Source organism: Brugia malayi, assembly GCF_000002995.4.
Source record: "Brugia malayi strain FR3 genome assembly, contig: Bm_v4_Chr1_scaffold_001, whole genome shotgun sequence".
Taxonomy (NCBI): Eukaryota; Metazoa; Nematoda; class Chromadorea; order Rhabditida; family Onchocercidae; genus Brugia; species Brugia malayi.
The window spans coordinates 12,192,885-12,209,486 of record NW_025062475.1 but is presented as its reverse complement, the minus strand read 5'-3'; the positions used below and the strand labels follow the sequence as shown (position 1 = coordinate 12,209,486).

General features: G+C 28.1%; 5 protein-coding genes and 1 further gene across 8 annotated transcripts in view; 3 read left to right on the top strand and 3 right to left on the bottom strand.

Annotated features, from left to right (window-relative positions):
* Positions 1–255, top strand: part of Bma-unc-80 (F25C8.3 protein, putative) — a gene marked incomplete at both ends in the record, with an annotated part of 33,840 nt that extends 33,585 nt beyond the window's left edge. Inside the window, one exon of the mRNA XM_043077599.1 lies at positions 161–255. Within this exon, the coding sequence (XP_042933533.1) occupies positions 161–255 (95 nt within the window). The remainder of the gene's footprint in view (positions 1–160) is intronic.
* Positions 256–519: 264 nt separating this feature from the next.
* Bm1231 (Uncharacterized protein) lies at positions 520–1,244 on the bottom strand (the record flags this gene model as incomplete). Its single annotated transcript, XM_043077598.1, has 2 exons — positions 520–681; positions 1,113–1,244. The coding sequence occupies 2 exons, from the start codon at positions 1,242–1,244 to the stop codon at positions 520–522; spliced, it is 294 nt and encodes a 97-aa protein (XP_042933532.1).
* Positions 1,245–4,619: 3,375 nt separating this feature from the next.
* Positions 4,620–4,641, bottom strand: Bma-mir-5873. The gene has a single exon (XR_006228176.1). The product of XR_006228176.1 is annotated as a pre-microRNA Bma-mir-5873 (primary transcript).
* A 647-nt stretch (positions 4,642–5,288) lies between these two features.
* On the top strand, positions 5,289–5,666 carry Bm6567 (iron-sulfur cofactor synthesis protein IscU, putative,NifU-like protein, putative; the record flags this gene model as incomplete). The annotated part of the gene is made up of 1 exon (XM_001893084.2): positions 5,289–5,666. One exon carries the CDS (start codon positions 5,289–5,291, stop codon positions 5,664–5,666), a length of 378 nt encoding a protein of 125 aa, XP_001893119.2.
* A 6,877-nt stretch (positions 5,667–12,543) lies between these two features.
* Bma-nhr-38 (Uncharacterized protein) lies at positions 12,544–13,592 on the top strand (the record flags this gene model as incomplete). 3 transcript variants are annotated; one of them, XM_043077595.1, is made up of 3 exons in its annotated part: positions 12,544–12,746; positions 13,186–13,277; positions 13,453–13,592. In XM_043077595.1, 3 exons carry the CDS (start codon positions 12,544–12,546, stop codon positions 13,590–13,592), a joined length of 435 nt encoding a protein of 144 aa, XP_042933529.1. The 3 variants fall into 3 exon arrangements, with proteins under 3 accessions (XP_042933529.1, XP_042933530.1, XP_042933531.1); XM_043077596.1 differs by lacking the exon at positions 13,186–13,277 and having other exon boundaries at positions 12,544–12,672; positions 13,453–13,491; XM_043077597.1 differs by lacking the exon at positions 13,453–13,592 and having other exon boundaries at positions 13,186–13,297.
* Positions 13,593–14,375: 783 nt separating this feature from the next.
* Positions 14,376–15,578, bottom strand: Bm5070 (Uncharacterized protein; the record flags this gene model as incomplete). The annotated part of the gene is made up of 2 exons (XM_043077594.1): positions 14,376–14,467; positions 15,530–15,578. 2 exons carry the CDS (start codon positions 15,576–15,578, stop codon positions 14,376–14,378), a joined length of 141 nt encoding a protein of 46 aa, XP_042933528.1.
* Positions 15,579–16,602: the final 1,024 nt, after the last annotated feature.

Genomic DNA, 16,602 nt, shown 5'->3' with positions numbered 1-16,602 from the left:
TCTTATAAACAGAAGAAAATTCAAGCATAGAATTTTCAATTCCTTATACGATAAGAAATAATTGCACAATTATTATATCAGCACTAAATAATGAGATCAGATTGATTGTCAAATTTGAAAATTCCGAGATTTTTAGACACGTCACTTGCATTCTTTTCAGTCGTTTCATTTACAACTCCAGTTGGACATCGACGTAATTCAAGTGATGACGAAGATTTTGTGGATCGTATCACGGCACGACATCATTACGTATGAAGTTGTTTACCGTGCATGTTGCGTATTTAACGGTCTCATAATGGTTGTATCATTTGACAAGCTCGTGTTCGAGAAAATATTTACAAATTAAGTGTCAAACTGTATGATTTAATTAATTATTCAACATATTAATTGTGATGATCAATGGTTTTATTGTTTATAATTTGTATATAATTGTCTGATAGTAATAAAAAACTTCTCACTATTCTGCTTATTTAACAATTCAAAAATTAAGTTTTTTTCAAGAGCTTATATTGTTTTTATTTATCCATGAGTTAATGAATTTATTTCTCTTTGATTTGATGCAAAATCAAAATGCGTAGCTTTACTCATTTCTCCCATCAAATCATCAGCAAAACGTCGTTGTGATAGTGATTGTTCCGCTAAGATTGTCTTTTCTCGAAATAACAACATGCCACGATGAACCTCAATAAAAAAATATATTCATTAAAAAAAAAAGCAAAAGAATGTAAAAATTTCAATTCAATCAAGTTTGCAATTTATTTCAGTCAGAAATCAAGAAATATTTAATGCAATTGAAGAATTGTCACAAGTAAATATGTAAAAAATCTTGCAAAAATTTGTTCCCATTTTATTTTCCGGATTACTGCCCATGTTAACTGTGATCGAATACAGGTATTACAGAATAAGGGAAGTCTATATCAAACATTACAATAACTGGTTGCATTTTACCTATTTATTCACATAGTATCCTAAAGAAATCTTGACAACAATTACCTTATTTCGGACTAAGATAAAATAAAGAAAGACACTTTCCTGATTATCGGGAAAAACTTGGCTACTTAGCTAATTCGATAGATTAGAGCCAAGAAAAGAGGTAATCATTTATTTCTTACTTTCAACATGATATATCCATACGTGCACAAGTTAATCAGCAATGCCATAAATGCCAAAGTTGTAGATGTAATAGCAATAACAAACATTAATTCATTTTTACTTGATATCTCATAAAAGGATGAATCAAGCATTAATTGATTCTAAAATTATAGCATAAAATGAGCACAAAAAACTATTATTAAACATTATTAGATAAAATTTTTTATTAAACACTATTAGATAAAATTAGATTAATTAGATCATCATGGTAAAACAAGCAATAGTTCAAAAATGAAAACTATCAAAAATACATTTAATTTTCAATTTATGAAATGTGATTAATTAGTGAGTTAATTAGAAGAAAATTTAAAAAAATTCATAGTTGATTCATAGTATCTTATAAGAATATGCCGAAACCAGTTATTAATTTCAAACAACTTTTAATCCAACCATGTTCAAAACGACCGCATTGTAAATATTAAATTTATAAACATCAAAAAAAAGTAAATATCAGATTTATAATTTGTGTAAGCACTGCGAAATACAAGAAAAAAATACAAATTGTAAAAAAAAATTTTTACCTGAAAATGGAAAATCAAATCGACTGTCAACCAAAATGCTAAATAAATTCAAACATTTCCATAATCCAACAAAAATTCAATTTTCCAACCTTCCCTGTATTTTGAAAATTATATTTTTTACCAAATTTATTGTCGAAATTAATTGAAAATGATATCAACGCAAATTTTACAGTATAACAGGCCAAAATTAATAAGTAAACTAAATCTTGTAGTAGAAATTTGTAGAATTTCACCAATTTATGACTCGATTAGTGACAAGGAAATTTGAAATTCATCATTCGTTACCATTTCATTATTTAAAATTGACACTTCAAATAATTTATAATGATACCGTGAAAAAAAATTCAGGTAATTATAATAATAATAATAATAATATTATTTGCCGAAAATTGGACGATCATATGGATTGTCAAGCAAAATACTAAATAAATCCAAAATTCTTTTCTAATTCAAATACAAATCAGTTTTGCTGTTATTAAAGCGCCTTAAACTTACCAAATACACTGTCAAAAGTAATAGAAAATGGTATAAAGTGGTAATTTTAAAATAGAAAAAGCTAAAATTATTATTCATTTTTCGTACTAGAAATATCTTGATTTCATTGATTTATCCTTTGTTTTAGGCTAGAAATCTTTATACTTATTTTGTTATCATTTTATTATTTAAAATTAAAATTTTTAGTGATTTATATTGATATTGCTAAAAAATCTTTACCGGAAATTAGATGATCTATTACCACATTACAATTAATAATTATAACTAATAATAGTTTTGTTTCATTTCGAACATTGAAAATAATTTTAAGTACAAATTTATGTATGGATATTTATGTATGATTTATGGAATTCATACAACCTCTAATAAGTTTTGTAAATTAAACCTGGAGATAGATTTTAATATTATCAAATTTTGTTTAATTAAATGTTGAGACTAATAAAGAATTGCAATTCATTTAAAAAAACATATATTTTTTCCTCCAGAACTTACTGATAATCCAAGTATTGTATCTCATGGAGTAAGTATTGAAGCAAATACCGCTTGATTCGTTTCAGAGCCAAAGTGAAATTTGCAAGTTATTTACTGGAATTACGCCATACTTCAAAAAATGATAAATTGTAATTGTAGAACAAACTTAATTCTAGTAAAATAGTTTTGTTTATTTGCAAAATATGCTATTATAGCCAAGTAGCATATTTTGCACATTACAAATGCACTATGGAAGTTACAAGAAGTAAATTAAAGGGACTGTCAAATCCTGATGCAAGGAAATATGTCAGAATTGTTGGATCTTCAATCGTTTTTCCTTTTATGTCATTTATAGCCGAGGACTTCAATTGTATATTCTCTTTTAAGACTCTGGTTGTAGAATCAATAGAAATCAGGCCGGAATTTAAAATTTTCTGTTCAGGAATACGAGAAAATGCGCTAGATATCGCTACTTCATCTCGCCCTGTAAAAGAGGCAGAAATAGAGAGAGAAAGAGACGTCATCATTATTAGCTGTACTGGAATGTCGTTGCAAATTCGGATCAAAGCCATAAATTTGATTTTAAAAAGGATTTATTTGAAACTTTATCCGCATATTCTCAAGAGAAAAAATAACAAGAAACTTTGATCTGATATAAATGAAACCTTACCAAAAACGGGAATTGAAATTTGTGATCCACATCAGAATACAGGCACATACGAAACTTTGGTTAATTTTGTTACTGATTGATCAATACTCATACATGAAGTCAAGAATTTTTAAAAAAAGTTATGAGGATCCAGAAGAAAGAAAAAAAGAAAGAAAACATTCAGTAATATAAAAGATGATGCAAGGTATACAGAAGTTGGAATTAATGAGAACATAGCAATACAAAAATTGAAAAATAACAAGAATGCCTCAGAAATATTTGGTTTCAGCTTTTTAATAAGGAACCAAGATAAGATAAAAGGGAGTATGGTTACAGAAATTGAGCCAAATTATGAAAATATATCATCGGAGAAATATATATTAGTAAGGCCTCTATACCTTTACATAAAGAGAGAACACTTAAATACCGTTGATGGACTAAGAGAATTCATTAAAGAAGTTATAGATTCAATCAGTACTGAAGGTGGATCCGATCTAGGCTCGTTTCGATTCCACTTTTGAATGAAGAAGACATAAAGAAAGTTGCTGACAGTGCTGTATTTGTAGGAATTGAGGATTCCAGACCGATTTTAATGGAAGTTTAATTGTTAACAAGTAGATGAAATATCAACCTATTGACTATTATGATTGCAGTGCTAAATGCTTGTTGCAAAATGTCTCTGCATAAAAAAGAAGTGTGTCTGAACATTGTATGAGGATTGAAAATATAACAACCATCGGTTGATCTCTCTCTTATTTAAAACATAGTAAGTTTATCGCTGCCAACTTCTTCAATAATATGCACATGAAATTCCACTTTTAGGTAAGATTATATATATCTCATATGCTGATCTGAGGCTAAAGAAGCAAAAAAAAAAAAAAAAAAAAAAAATTAAAAAAGCAATTATGCTTCAAAATGGCAATTACTTTTCTCACGATATCAAAATAATTAAACTTGGCCACATAATTAAATAAGATCCTTAATAACAGCGAAATAGCGCTTTAGCAAATTCTTTAATTAGTGAACTCTCTCAAGTCCTCTATCCTTTCACCAGTTCCTATAGCGTGTAACTTTATAAGTTTCTGCAAGTCCAATCACCACTCCTCCCTTAGCAGTACCATCTAGCTTTGTTATAATAATTAATCCTGTGGCACTAACTAACCATTTTACTAAATGCCTCTAATTAGCTATAAGCATTTTGAGCGGTATTCGCATCAAGAACCAAAATAACATCATGAGGAACAATGCCATCCAGTTTCTTTATCGTTCTATATATCTTTGATAAGTCCTCCATAACATTAACATTACTTTGTAGCCTGCCTACTCTATCAATCAGAACAACATCTATGCTTTTATAGCTTGACTTACAGCTCTATACGTCACACTTGCAGAATCGTTACCGTATTCTCAAGTAACAATAAAGCAATCAGAATCTCCTGCCTACATGTTTAGCCGTTCACTATTAGCAGCCCTAGACGTGTCCTACGTAACGAGCATGACGGATTATCCCATATTCTTATATTCATACGTAAGCGTTACTTATAGTTGTGATTTTATCATCATTACTCCACATACCACCATTACTATACGTGGTTTTTTATTTAAAATTAGTGGTTGCATAACAGGGTTTAATATCGCTTCTATTTCGTTCATTAGCTGCTGTGTCATGATAATATTATGCTCAACTTCTGTATCAAATTTGATGCTTGCGAACTTTGGAAGTTTTATGACCAATATCCATGCTAATGAGTAATTTCTTTAATTCATTCAAAAGCGATTGATCTAACTTTTTTTTTCCGAGAAAAAGTACTTTTCACTCCACCACTGAAGCGAGAAGTTTTTAATAAGCCTCTATAAAGATTACTAAACAAACTCAAGAAAATGCACCTTTTGAAATTACAATATAAAGAATGATATGCACTACGTGTATTTGTAAAGTTAAATACAATGTTTTATGCGCATTTTTAAATTAAAATGCAGGTGATTTATAGGTTAATCTTATGAGTTATAATGAGAACCATTATGAAAATCCAAGAAATGTTGGTTCTTTGGACAAAAATGATCCGAGTGTTGGCACCGGTTTGATTGATGCACTATTATGCGGTGATGTGATGAAATTGCAGATAAAGGTCGATGACAAAGATGTTATTGAAAATGCAAAATTTAAAACTTTCAGTTGTGGTTCTGCTATTGCCTCAAGCTTTTTATTAACAGAAATGATCAAAGGCAAAACTATTGAAGATGCAACAGAGATAACGAACACCCAAATAACGGAAGAGTTATGTTTGCCCCCAGTGAAGGTACACTGCTCAGTGCTTGCTGAAGACACTATAACAGCCGCCATTCATGATTATCAAAGTAAACATAGTAAAAAATGAAAGCTAAGAAGTTATGAGTGAATATCAAGGAGTTTTTTTTTTCCTAGTTAATAAATTATCGTGGATTTATATGTATAATAATAATAATAATAATAAAAATTACCGCACAAAGAATTTTATTTCTTATAAAAATAATTTTGTTTTTATTATTTTCCTCTTTTCTTTTCTAAGGAAACGCTTTTTGTTAAAAATGAATAAATATTAGTGTTTTCCACTAGCAAATATTGCAAATATTCAAGGAAAAATGGAAAAAAATTACCAGAAATAGATAAAGTTAAGAAATTTATTGAAACTTCTATTGTGAATCTCCTTTTGTTTTCTTTTTTTCCTTTGAAATCGCAACAAAAAACTATTTATCAAAAAAATTAACCATTAGAGTAATTTTATTGATATTTAACACATTTGAAAAACTTTAAATGAAATTACTTTATCTTAATTATTATATCATAGAAAGAGAATAAAATTCAAAATTTAGACAATAAATTATAATTGACATAGAAACCTAAAAATATTATATTTATTTCAAAAAAAAAAAAATACTATTTTATTTCAGTTATCAGAGTAATATATCACTGGATAATTTGTAACATATCTTGTTAAAATTATGGTAAATGTAGAACAAACTGATGATAACATTATTCGATTTTATTGTATTCTTTCCTTTGTCCTTTATTTTGTACATCTGAAAGCAGAAAAAAAAAAAAAAAATAAATAAAGTTAAGCGAACGTAATTGTTCCTAAATTACAACTAAACTTAGCCTGAAATAATTTAGGTAATCAGATCGAAACATACTTTTAGTATGAGCGGAGGAAGAGAACGATGGAGGGAGGAACAAAGACATGAAATAGGGAGTGACATAAAAAGTATAAAAATTTTCTTTTCAAAAATTCAATCTTTAATTTATGATGATTTAAATCAACATTATACAAGAATGACATATTCAAACGAATAGTTAGAGATTTTCGCTACTAGATAACTACCTTTCTTAACTACCTTTTTTTTTGATTATTATTTAGATATTTGTTAACTTTTTTAGTCTGTCAACAACAAAAGTTCTTTTACCGGTTTTTGATAGCCATTTGTTTACTTTTTTTTCTTTTATCACGAAAACTGCGGTAATAATGTAATGATTTTTGGATTATTGACAAATTAAAAGATTATATAAAAATTTGAATTATTTACAAAGTTGCTTACTTTCTGGAAGCATGCCAATATGAAGAGTTCGTTTCATGCGACAACTACGGCATATCTTTCGATAGCCAGTGGCTGAAATTTCAATATAAATAGGATAATTGAAATTTGGAAATATACGGTTGTCATATGCTTATATCTTGAAATGCTTCAAAAAAAATTACTTGGAAAATTATGATCTGATTAAAAAATTTTTTTAACAATATTATTCTAAAAATATGTCGTAATGATTAAACATTATCATCCTCACCATCATTCTCATCGTACATACCGTAATTAAAACTTTACATAACAACGCTGTGATCGCTCGCAAATGTAGCTCTTTTCGTCGCTAACTGTTCGTCTGAAATAAACATTAATGCTCTGAATTTCTTCAGTATAATGAATATCAAATAATAAATTAGTATTATTTTCAAAAATGAAACCCTAAAATTAGATAGCAATTTAAAAATTGAGAATATGTCATTGAAAATGAAATGATACAAAAGTCTAGCACTAGGCATAGTAATTTCATCTTCCTGCATGCAATGCTAATTAAAAAAAATGAATAAGACAAAGTATAAGAAAAATAAAATATTAAGCTAAATTTTAAAAACATTAAGTATTTATAACTGATACAATCAAATATTTTGAACAAAAAAATCAAAATTGGATATGAAATCAAAAAATTGATATTATGAAATATGGCGAATAAAAAAAATCGAATTGTTTAGAAAAATTGGATAAAATAATAATATTTTGCTAAATTATTTTTAGCAAAAAAAAAAAATAAGTTAACCTGAAAAATGCAGCACATGCAGCGCATGTTTTTGCTCCAAAATGCGATCCGTTTGAAACAGCATCAAGACAAACCTGACATAGTTGTTCTCCGGTCGTTTTCTTTGTTATAATTGAAGAAATTGTCCGTGGTGCAGATTGTTGTGGTATGGAAGGAGTTGATAGTATATTAGATGTGTCAAATGATAGTAGTGAATAGCTGAAGACTTAATTAAAATTGAAAATATTTAAGAGATAAATTGAAACAAAAATAGAAAAAACTTGAAATTAAAAAAAGAAATGAGAAATTTTAATTTGAAATGATATGATGAATTACCAGAGAGCAAACGAACATTTTGTGATTACGATTACTTACTTAGGTGTGAATTTTTTTTTTTTTAAGATTGTAGATGGATTGTTATTGTACATATCTATGTATTTACGATTAAAATTTGTGTTTTATTGAATAGCAATCTTAATGAAGCAGTTTTATGTTGTAATTCGACTGAAAGTAGCAGATATGCACGAAGGAAACCTACCTAATGTAACATGATTGTACTAGCACTTGAAAATATCTAATGGAGATGATACGATAGCCGAAAGAATACTGTAAAAGATGCTGATTGAAAAATTAAAATTGAACGGATACTGTGGATGAGATGTTTGAGATCGGAAGATGTTTGTCTGGTATAAAATTTTGTTTGAATTAATTGAATTGATTTACCAAAATATTAGCATAGACACAAAGCAATTAAAATTTGTTTCTGTTAAAATGTTAAATATTTTACAAGCAAAATTGAAATAAAAAAATACTTTCGTCGTATATAATAACAAATTATAATAATAGTAATAGTTATGGGTTGGCTTCTACGGTTGCGGTGTTGGAACAGTAGGAGTAATATTACTGCTGTGAAGTGACCAAACTGAATATGACCATCACCCAAAAAATGCTTACAAAATAATCAATGAAGTTGAAAATAACTATTTTTTTAAATGAATAGATATTTTAAAATAGTTTTCACTCCTAATTAAGATAAAATTTAACATTATTAGGACTTATTTTCTAGTTTGATATACAAAAAATCTTACAATTTGTAGGACTTTCAAAAAAAAAAAATAAATAAATAAAATTTAAATTTTTATTAAAAAATAATTTCAATTATAAAATGAATTTGTATTTTCTTAAAGTTTATTTTATTATTATTACTGTGAAGTGACCAAATCGAACATGGCCATCCCCCAAAAAATGCATACAAAATAATCAATAAAGTTGAAAATATCTATTTTTTTTATTGAATTAATATTTTTGAATAGTATTAGCATTTAATTAAAATAAAATTTAATATTATTAGAACTTATTTCTCAGTTTAATATACAAAAAATCTTATAATTTGTAAGATTTTTTAAAAAAAACAAAATTTAAATATTGGTTTTTATGAAAATCGTATATTTTTTAAAAATTTTCGTGTATTAAACTGTCAGATAAATCCCAGTATTGTCAAATTCCATTTTTTTTTAAGTGTAAAGACTTTTAAAGAATAGCAATTCATTAAAAAAAATTAAAAAATAGAACTTAGTTGATTATTTCATATGCATAGTGTGGAAAGTGTCACATACATTGTGGTTAATTGACATCATTAAATAATAAAATAAACTTTAATAAATAAGTATTGAATGATATTTCAGTAGCGTAATTGATAAAATTTTTAATTATTTGTAGTTTTACGGTTTAAATTAACTTTTATTTGAAATTTAAATATTGATTTTGATGAAAAACCTACAATTTCTATGAGTTTTTGCATATTAAACTGGGAATCAAATCCTAGTTCTATCAAATTTTCTTTTAATTAAGTGCTAAAACTTTTTAGGAATAGCAATTCATTAGAAACAACAGATATTTTCGACTTAATTGATTAATTTGTATGCATTGCATGGGTACTGGTCACATACATTCTTCTCATCTGATCAGCATAAATAATAGAATAAACTTAAATTATTAAGTTTTGATAAATGTTTGAGTACCGAAAATCAAAAAAATATTTAATTAGTCACAGTTTTAATTCATTCTTATATTTAAAATTAATTTTCATTTCAAATTTTAATAGTGGTTATTATGAAAATCGCATAATTTTTAAAAGTTTTTGCATATTAAACTACGAAATAAATCCCATTATTGTCAAATTTCATTTTAATTAAATATTAAAATATTAAAAAAAATCAATTCATACAAAAGAAAATAGATATTTTGAGCTTAACTGATTAATTTATATGCATTGCACAGGTGCTGGCATTTACGTTTGACAACTCAAAATAATAAAATAAACTTTAAAAATTAAGTTTTAATCAATATCTGACATTCAAAATTAATTAAATTTTAAATTTGTCACGGTTTAATTCATTCTTACAATTAAAATTAATTTTTATTTCAAATTTAATTTTTATTTTAATTTTAATTACAGTTCTAGTACGGATATCTAAGAAATTTCGACAATTTTTAAAAGCTTTTATAAATTAAATATTAAAAAATGTTTTAATTTTTCTAAATTCTGTTTTAATTAAGTGTCAAAGATGTTAGAAAAATATTATTCATTTTAAAATAAATATATTTTGAACTTAACTGATTACTTTTATTTGCATTATACTTGATCTGGTTACATTTTGTTAAGGTTTTTTGACATTTTATGCAACTTTAAAGCAAAATTTCAATGATGAATGAAATGTTTTGACATTCCGCTTGTATATGGTATTGTTTTTTGGACGAATGGGAATTAAATTAAGGCACAAATAGAAGTAAGATGAAAACAAAGTTTAGCTATAATGGCTTGATTAACATTGATTAATGCAGTTTTTTTAGTGTAATTATATATATATATATATTTTGTATTGATGAAGGCGAATGTGTGTGCCTAGCCGCTGTGTGCGCCCACCCGCCCCCTTTTGCTCATTTCCGTCCTAACTTTATTGAAACAAAAGACTTTCTTTGTCTACGTGCGCACACAGCCAAAGGCGCAGAAGGCGTTGCACACACAAACAGTCTCATATATAGCTATATATCCTCATTTTGAGTCATCAACGGGTCGGAGCATTTTTTTATTACTTTCCATTAATTTTTTTCAAGTTGGTTTGTAGGAGCAAATTTTTTTTCATTTTTAAGTTATCAGTTATTAAACTTGCACTCTGTTAATTATTAAAAGCGTAAGAACATTTGGTTGGGAAATGCATGAAAGCTTATGTGCTTAAATTTGAATTTTGTTATACTTTAAATTCGGTTTCACTTTTTTTGTATTTTTTTTTTTTTTTTCATTAGCTAATTGGATGCTTTGTGGAACGGTTTTTGGCAAAGTTCTATGTTTTGTTGTATTGCTGCACAAATTTGTTGCGTATTTCGTTGGTGATAACTTAATAACTTATTTAGTGTTGTTGGAGATATTTCATCTGTTTCCTGTTCGACGTAATGGGCAATGAAATCATCAAGCAAGACCTCGAGAAGAAGGAATACCCAAGTTAGTCCATTTCTCATCTTTATGTTAAATTTTCAGTATCTGTTGTACTTAACAGTTAAATGCAGAACTAACAGTTAGGTGGAGATGCTTTAGGTATATCTCATGTCATAATGAACCACTAATTAGACTTTCTTGTTAGGCTTATTATTATTTTATGGTTTTTTATACTTCTGTCCGTTAAGCGTAATGTTTTATAAAATCTTACGCCTTCATTAGTTATTCCAATTATTTTAGTGTATTTCTCTTATATTTTTTTTTGTAGTGATGAAGGCGAATGTGTGCTCCCACCCGCCCCATTTTGCTCATTTCCGTCCTACCCTCATTGAAGGCGAACGGAGTGTCTGTACTGTACGATTTCTGCAGATGTCTCTGCTCACCCGTTCGTTCCTTCTCACTCATATGCACACAGTCCAACGCCCCAATTCACTCAACCATTGATTAGCACTATACACTCTTAGGGTTTATACAGTTTTTTTAAAATGCCCATCCGCCCCCTTTTGCTCATTTCCGTCCTAACCTTATTGAAATAAAAGACTTTCTTTGTCTACGTGCGCACACAGCCAAAGGCGCAGAAGGCGTTGCACACACAAACAGTCTCATATATAGCTATATATCCTCATTTTGAGTCATCAACGGGTCGGAGCATTTTTTTATTACTTTCCATTAATTTTTTTCAAGTTGGTTTGTAGCAGCAAATTTTTTTTCATTTTTAAGTTATCAGTTATTAAACTTGCACTCTGTTAATTATTAAAAGCGTAAGAACATTTGGTTGGGAAATGCATGAAAGCTTAAGTGCTTAAATTTGAATTTTGTTATACTCTAAATTCGGTTCCACTTTTTTCGTACTTTTTGATTACAATAACAATCCATATATGATTACAATAACAATCCACCTACAATCTTAAGAAAAAAAATTCACACTTAAATAAGTAGTCGTAATCCCAAAACGTTCGTTTGCTCTCTGGTAATTTTTCATATCATTTCAAATTAAAATTTCTCATTTTTTTTTATTTCAAATTTTTTTTCAAACAATTTCAAATTTCAATTTTAATTAAGTTTTCAGCTATTCGCTACTATCATTTGACACATCTAATATACTATCAACTCCTTCCATACAACAACAATCTGCACCACGGACAATTTCTTCAATTACAACAAAGAAAACGACCGGAGAACAACTATGTCAGGTTTGTCTTGATGCTGTTTCAAACGGATCGCATTTTGGAGCTAAAACATGCGCTGCATGTGCTGCATTTTTCAGGTTAACTTATTTTTTCTGCTCATAATTTTCCAAGTAATTTTTTTTGAAGCATTTCAAGATATAAGCATATGACAACCGTATATTTCCAAATTTCAATTATCCTATTTATATTGAAATTTCAGCCACTGGCTATCGAAAGATATGCCGTAGTTGTCGCATGAAACGATGTCTTCATATTGTTGTATTGCTGGCACATCTAATACACTATCAACTCCTTCCATACCACAACAATCTGCACCACGGACAATTTCTTCAGTTATAACAAAGAAAACAACCGGAGAACAACTATGTCAGGTTTGTCTTGATGCTGTTTCAAACGGATCGCATTTTGGAGCAAAAACATGCGCTGCATGTGCTGCATTTTTCAGGTTAACTTATTTTTTTTTTTTTGCTAAAAATAATTTAGCAAAATATTATTATTTTATCCAATTTTTCTAAACAATTCAATTTTTTTTTTATTCGCCATATTTCATAATATCAATTTTTTGATTTCATATCCAATTTTGATTTTTTTTGTTCAAAATATTTGATTGTATCAGTTATAAATACTTAATGTTTTTAAAATTTAGCTTAATATTTTATTTTTCTTATACTTTGTCTTATTCATTTTTTTAAATTAACATTGTATGCAGGAAGATGAAATTACTATGCCTAGTGCTAGACTTTTGTATCATTTCATTTTCAATGACATATTGTTAAGTTTTAAATTGCTGTCTAATTTTAGAATTTCATTTTCGAAAATAATACTAATTTATTATTTGATATTCATTATACTGAAGAAATTCAGAGCATTAATGTTTATTTCAGACGAACAGTTAGCGACGAAAAGAGCTACATTTGCGAGCGATCACAGCGTTGTTATGTAAAGTTAAATTACGGTATGTACGATGAGAATGATGGTGAGGATGATAATGTTTAATCATTACGACATATTTTTAGAATAATATTGTTAAAAAAATTTTTTAATCAGATCATAATTTTCCAAGTAATTTTTTTTGAAGCATTTCAAGATATAAGCATATGACAACCGTATATTTCCAAATTTCAATTATCCTATTTATATTGAAATTTCAGCCACTGGCTATCGAAAGATATGCCGTAGTTGTCGCATGAAACGATGTCTTCATATTGTTGTATTGCTGGCACATCTAATACACTATGAACTCCTTCCATACCACAACAATCTGCACCACGGACAATTTCTTCAGTTATAACAAAGAAAACAACCGGAGAACAACTATGTCAGGTTTGTCTTGATGCTGTTTCAAACGGATCGCATTTTGGAGCAAAAACATGCGCTGCATGTGCTGCATTTTTCAGGTTAACTTATTTTTTTTTTTGCTAAAAATAATTTAGCAAAATATTATTATTTTATCCAATTTTTCTAAACAATTCGATTTTTTTTATTCGCCATATTTCATAATATCAATTTTTTGATTTCATATCCAATTTTGATTTTTTTGTTCAAAATATTTGATTGTATCAGTTATAAATACTTAATGATTTTAAATTCTTAGTATTATTTTCGAAAATGAAATTCTAAAATTAGACAGCAATTTAAAACTTGACAATATGTCATTGAAAATGAATTGATACGAAAGTCTAGCACTAAGCATAGTAATTTCATCTTCCTGCATGCAATGCTAATTAAAAAAAATGAATAAGACAAAGTATAAGAAAAATAAAATATTAAGCTAAATTTTAAAAACATTAAGTATTTATAACTGATACAATCAAATATTTTGAACAAAAAAATCAAAATTGGATATGAAATCAAAAAATTGATATTATGAAATATGGCGAATAAAAAAAATCGAATTGTTTAGAAAAATTGGATAAAATAATAATATTTTGCTAAATTATTTTTAGCAAAAAAAAAAAATAAGTTAACCTGAAAAATGCAGCACATGCAGCGCATGTTTTTGCTCCAAAATGCGATCCGTTTGAAACAGCATCAAGACAAACCTGACATAGTTGTTCTCCGGTCGTTTTCTTTGTTATAATTGAAGAAATTGTCCGTGGTGCAGATTGTTGTGGTATGGAAGGAGTTGATAGTATATTAGATGTGTCAAATGATAGTAGCGAATAGCTGAAAACTTAATTAAAATTGAAATTTGAAATTGTTTGAAAAAAAATTTGAAATAAAAAAAAATGAGAAATTTTAATTTGAAATGATATGAAAAATTACCAGAGAGCAAACGAACGTTTTGGGATTACGACTATTTATTTAAGTGTGAATTTTTTTTCTTAAGATTGTAGATGGATTGTTATTGTAATCATATATGGATTGTTATTGTAATCAAAAAGTACGAAAAAAGTGGAACCGAATTTAGAGTATAACAAAATTCAAATTTAAGCACTTAAGCTTTCATGCATTTCCCAACCAAATGTTCTTACGCTTTTAATAATTAACAGAGTGCAAGTTTAATAACTGATAACTTAAAAATGAAAAAAAATTTGCTGCTACAAACCAACTTGAAAAAAATTAATGGAAAGTAATAAAAAAATGCTCCGACCCGTTGATGACTCAAAATGAGGATATATAGCTATATATGAGACTGTTTGTGTGTGCAACGCCTTCTGCGCCTTTGGCTGCGTGCGCACGTAGACAAAGAAAGTCTTTTATTTCAATAAGGTTAGGACGGAAATGAGCAAAAGGGGGCGGATGGGCATTTTAAAAAAACTGTATAAACCCTAAGAGTGTATAGTGCTAATCAATGGTTGAGTGAATTGGGGCGTTGGACTGTGTGCATATGAGTGAGAAGGAACGAACGGGTGAGCAGAGACATCTGCAGAAATCGTACAGTACAGACACTCCGTTCGCCTTCAATGAGGGTAGGACGGAAATGAGCAAAATGGGGCGGGTGGGAGTACACATTCGCCTTCATCACTACAAAAAAAATATAAGAGAAATACACTAAAATAATTGGAATAACTAATGAAGGCGTAAGATTTTATAAAACATTACGCTTAACGGACAGAAGTATAAAAAACCATAAAATAATAATAAGCCTAACAAGAAAGTCTAATTAGTGGTTCATTATGACATGAGATATACCTAAAGCATCTCCACCTAACTGTTAGTTCTGCATTTAACTGTTAAGTACAACAGATACTGAAAATTTAACATAAAGATGAGAAATGGACTAACTTGGGTATTCCTTCTTCTCGAGGTCTTGCTTGATGATTTCATTGCCCATTACGTCGAACAGGAAACAGATGAAATATCTCCAACAACACTAAATAAGTTATTAAGTTATCACCAACGAAATACGCAACAAATTTGTGCAGCAATACAACAAAACATAGAACTTTGCCAAAAACCGTTCCACAAAGCATCCAATTAGCTAATGAAAAAAAAAAAAAAAATACAAAAAAAGTGAAACCGAATTTAAAGTATAACAAAATTCAAATTTAAGCACATAAGCTTTCATGCATTTCCCAACCAAATGTTCTTACGCTTTTAATAATTAACAGAGTGCAAGTTTAATAACTGATAACTTAAAAATGAAAAAAAATTTGCTCCTACAAACCAACTTGAAAAAAATTAATGGAAAGTAATAAAAAAATGCTCTAACCCGTTGATGACTCAAAATGAGGATATATAGCTATATATGAGACTGTTTGTGTGTGCAACGCCTTCTGCGCCTTTGGCTGTGTGCGCACGTAGACAAAGAAAGTCTTTTGTTTCAATAAAGTTAGGACGGAAATGAGCAAAAGGGGGCGGGTGGGCGCACACAGCGGCTAGGCACACACATTCGCCTTCATCAATACAAAATATATATATATATATAATTACACTAAAAAAACTGCATTAATCAATGTTAATCAAGCCATTATAGCTAAACTTTGTTTTCATCTTACTTCTATTTGTGCCTTAATTTAATTCCCATTCGTCCAAAAAACAATACCATATACAAGCGGAATGTCAAAACATTTCATTCATCATTGAAATTTTGCTTTAAAGTTGCATAAAATGTCAAAAAACCTTAACAAAATGTAACCAGATCAAGTATAATGCAAATAAAAGTAATCAGTTAAGTTCAAAATATATTTATTTTAAAATGAATAATATTTTTCTAACATCTTTGACACTTAATTAAAACAGAATTTAGAAAAATTAAAACATTTTTTAATATTTAATTTATAAAAGCTTTTAAAAATTGTCGAAATTTCTTAAATATCCGTACTAGAACTGTAATTAAAATTAAAATAAAAATTAAA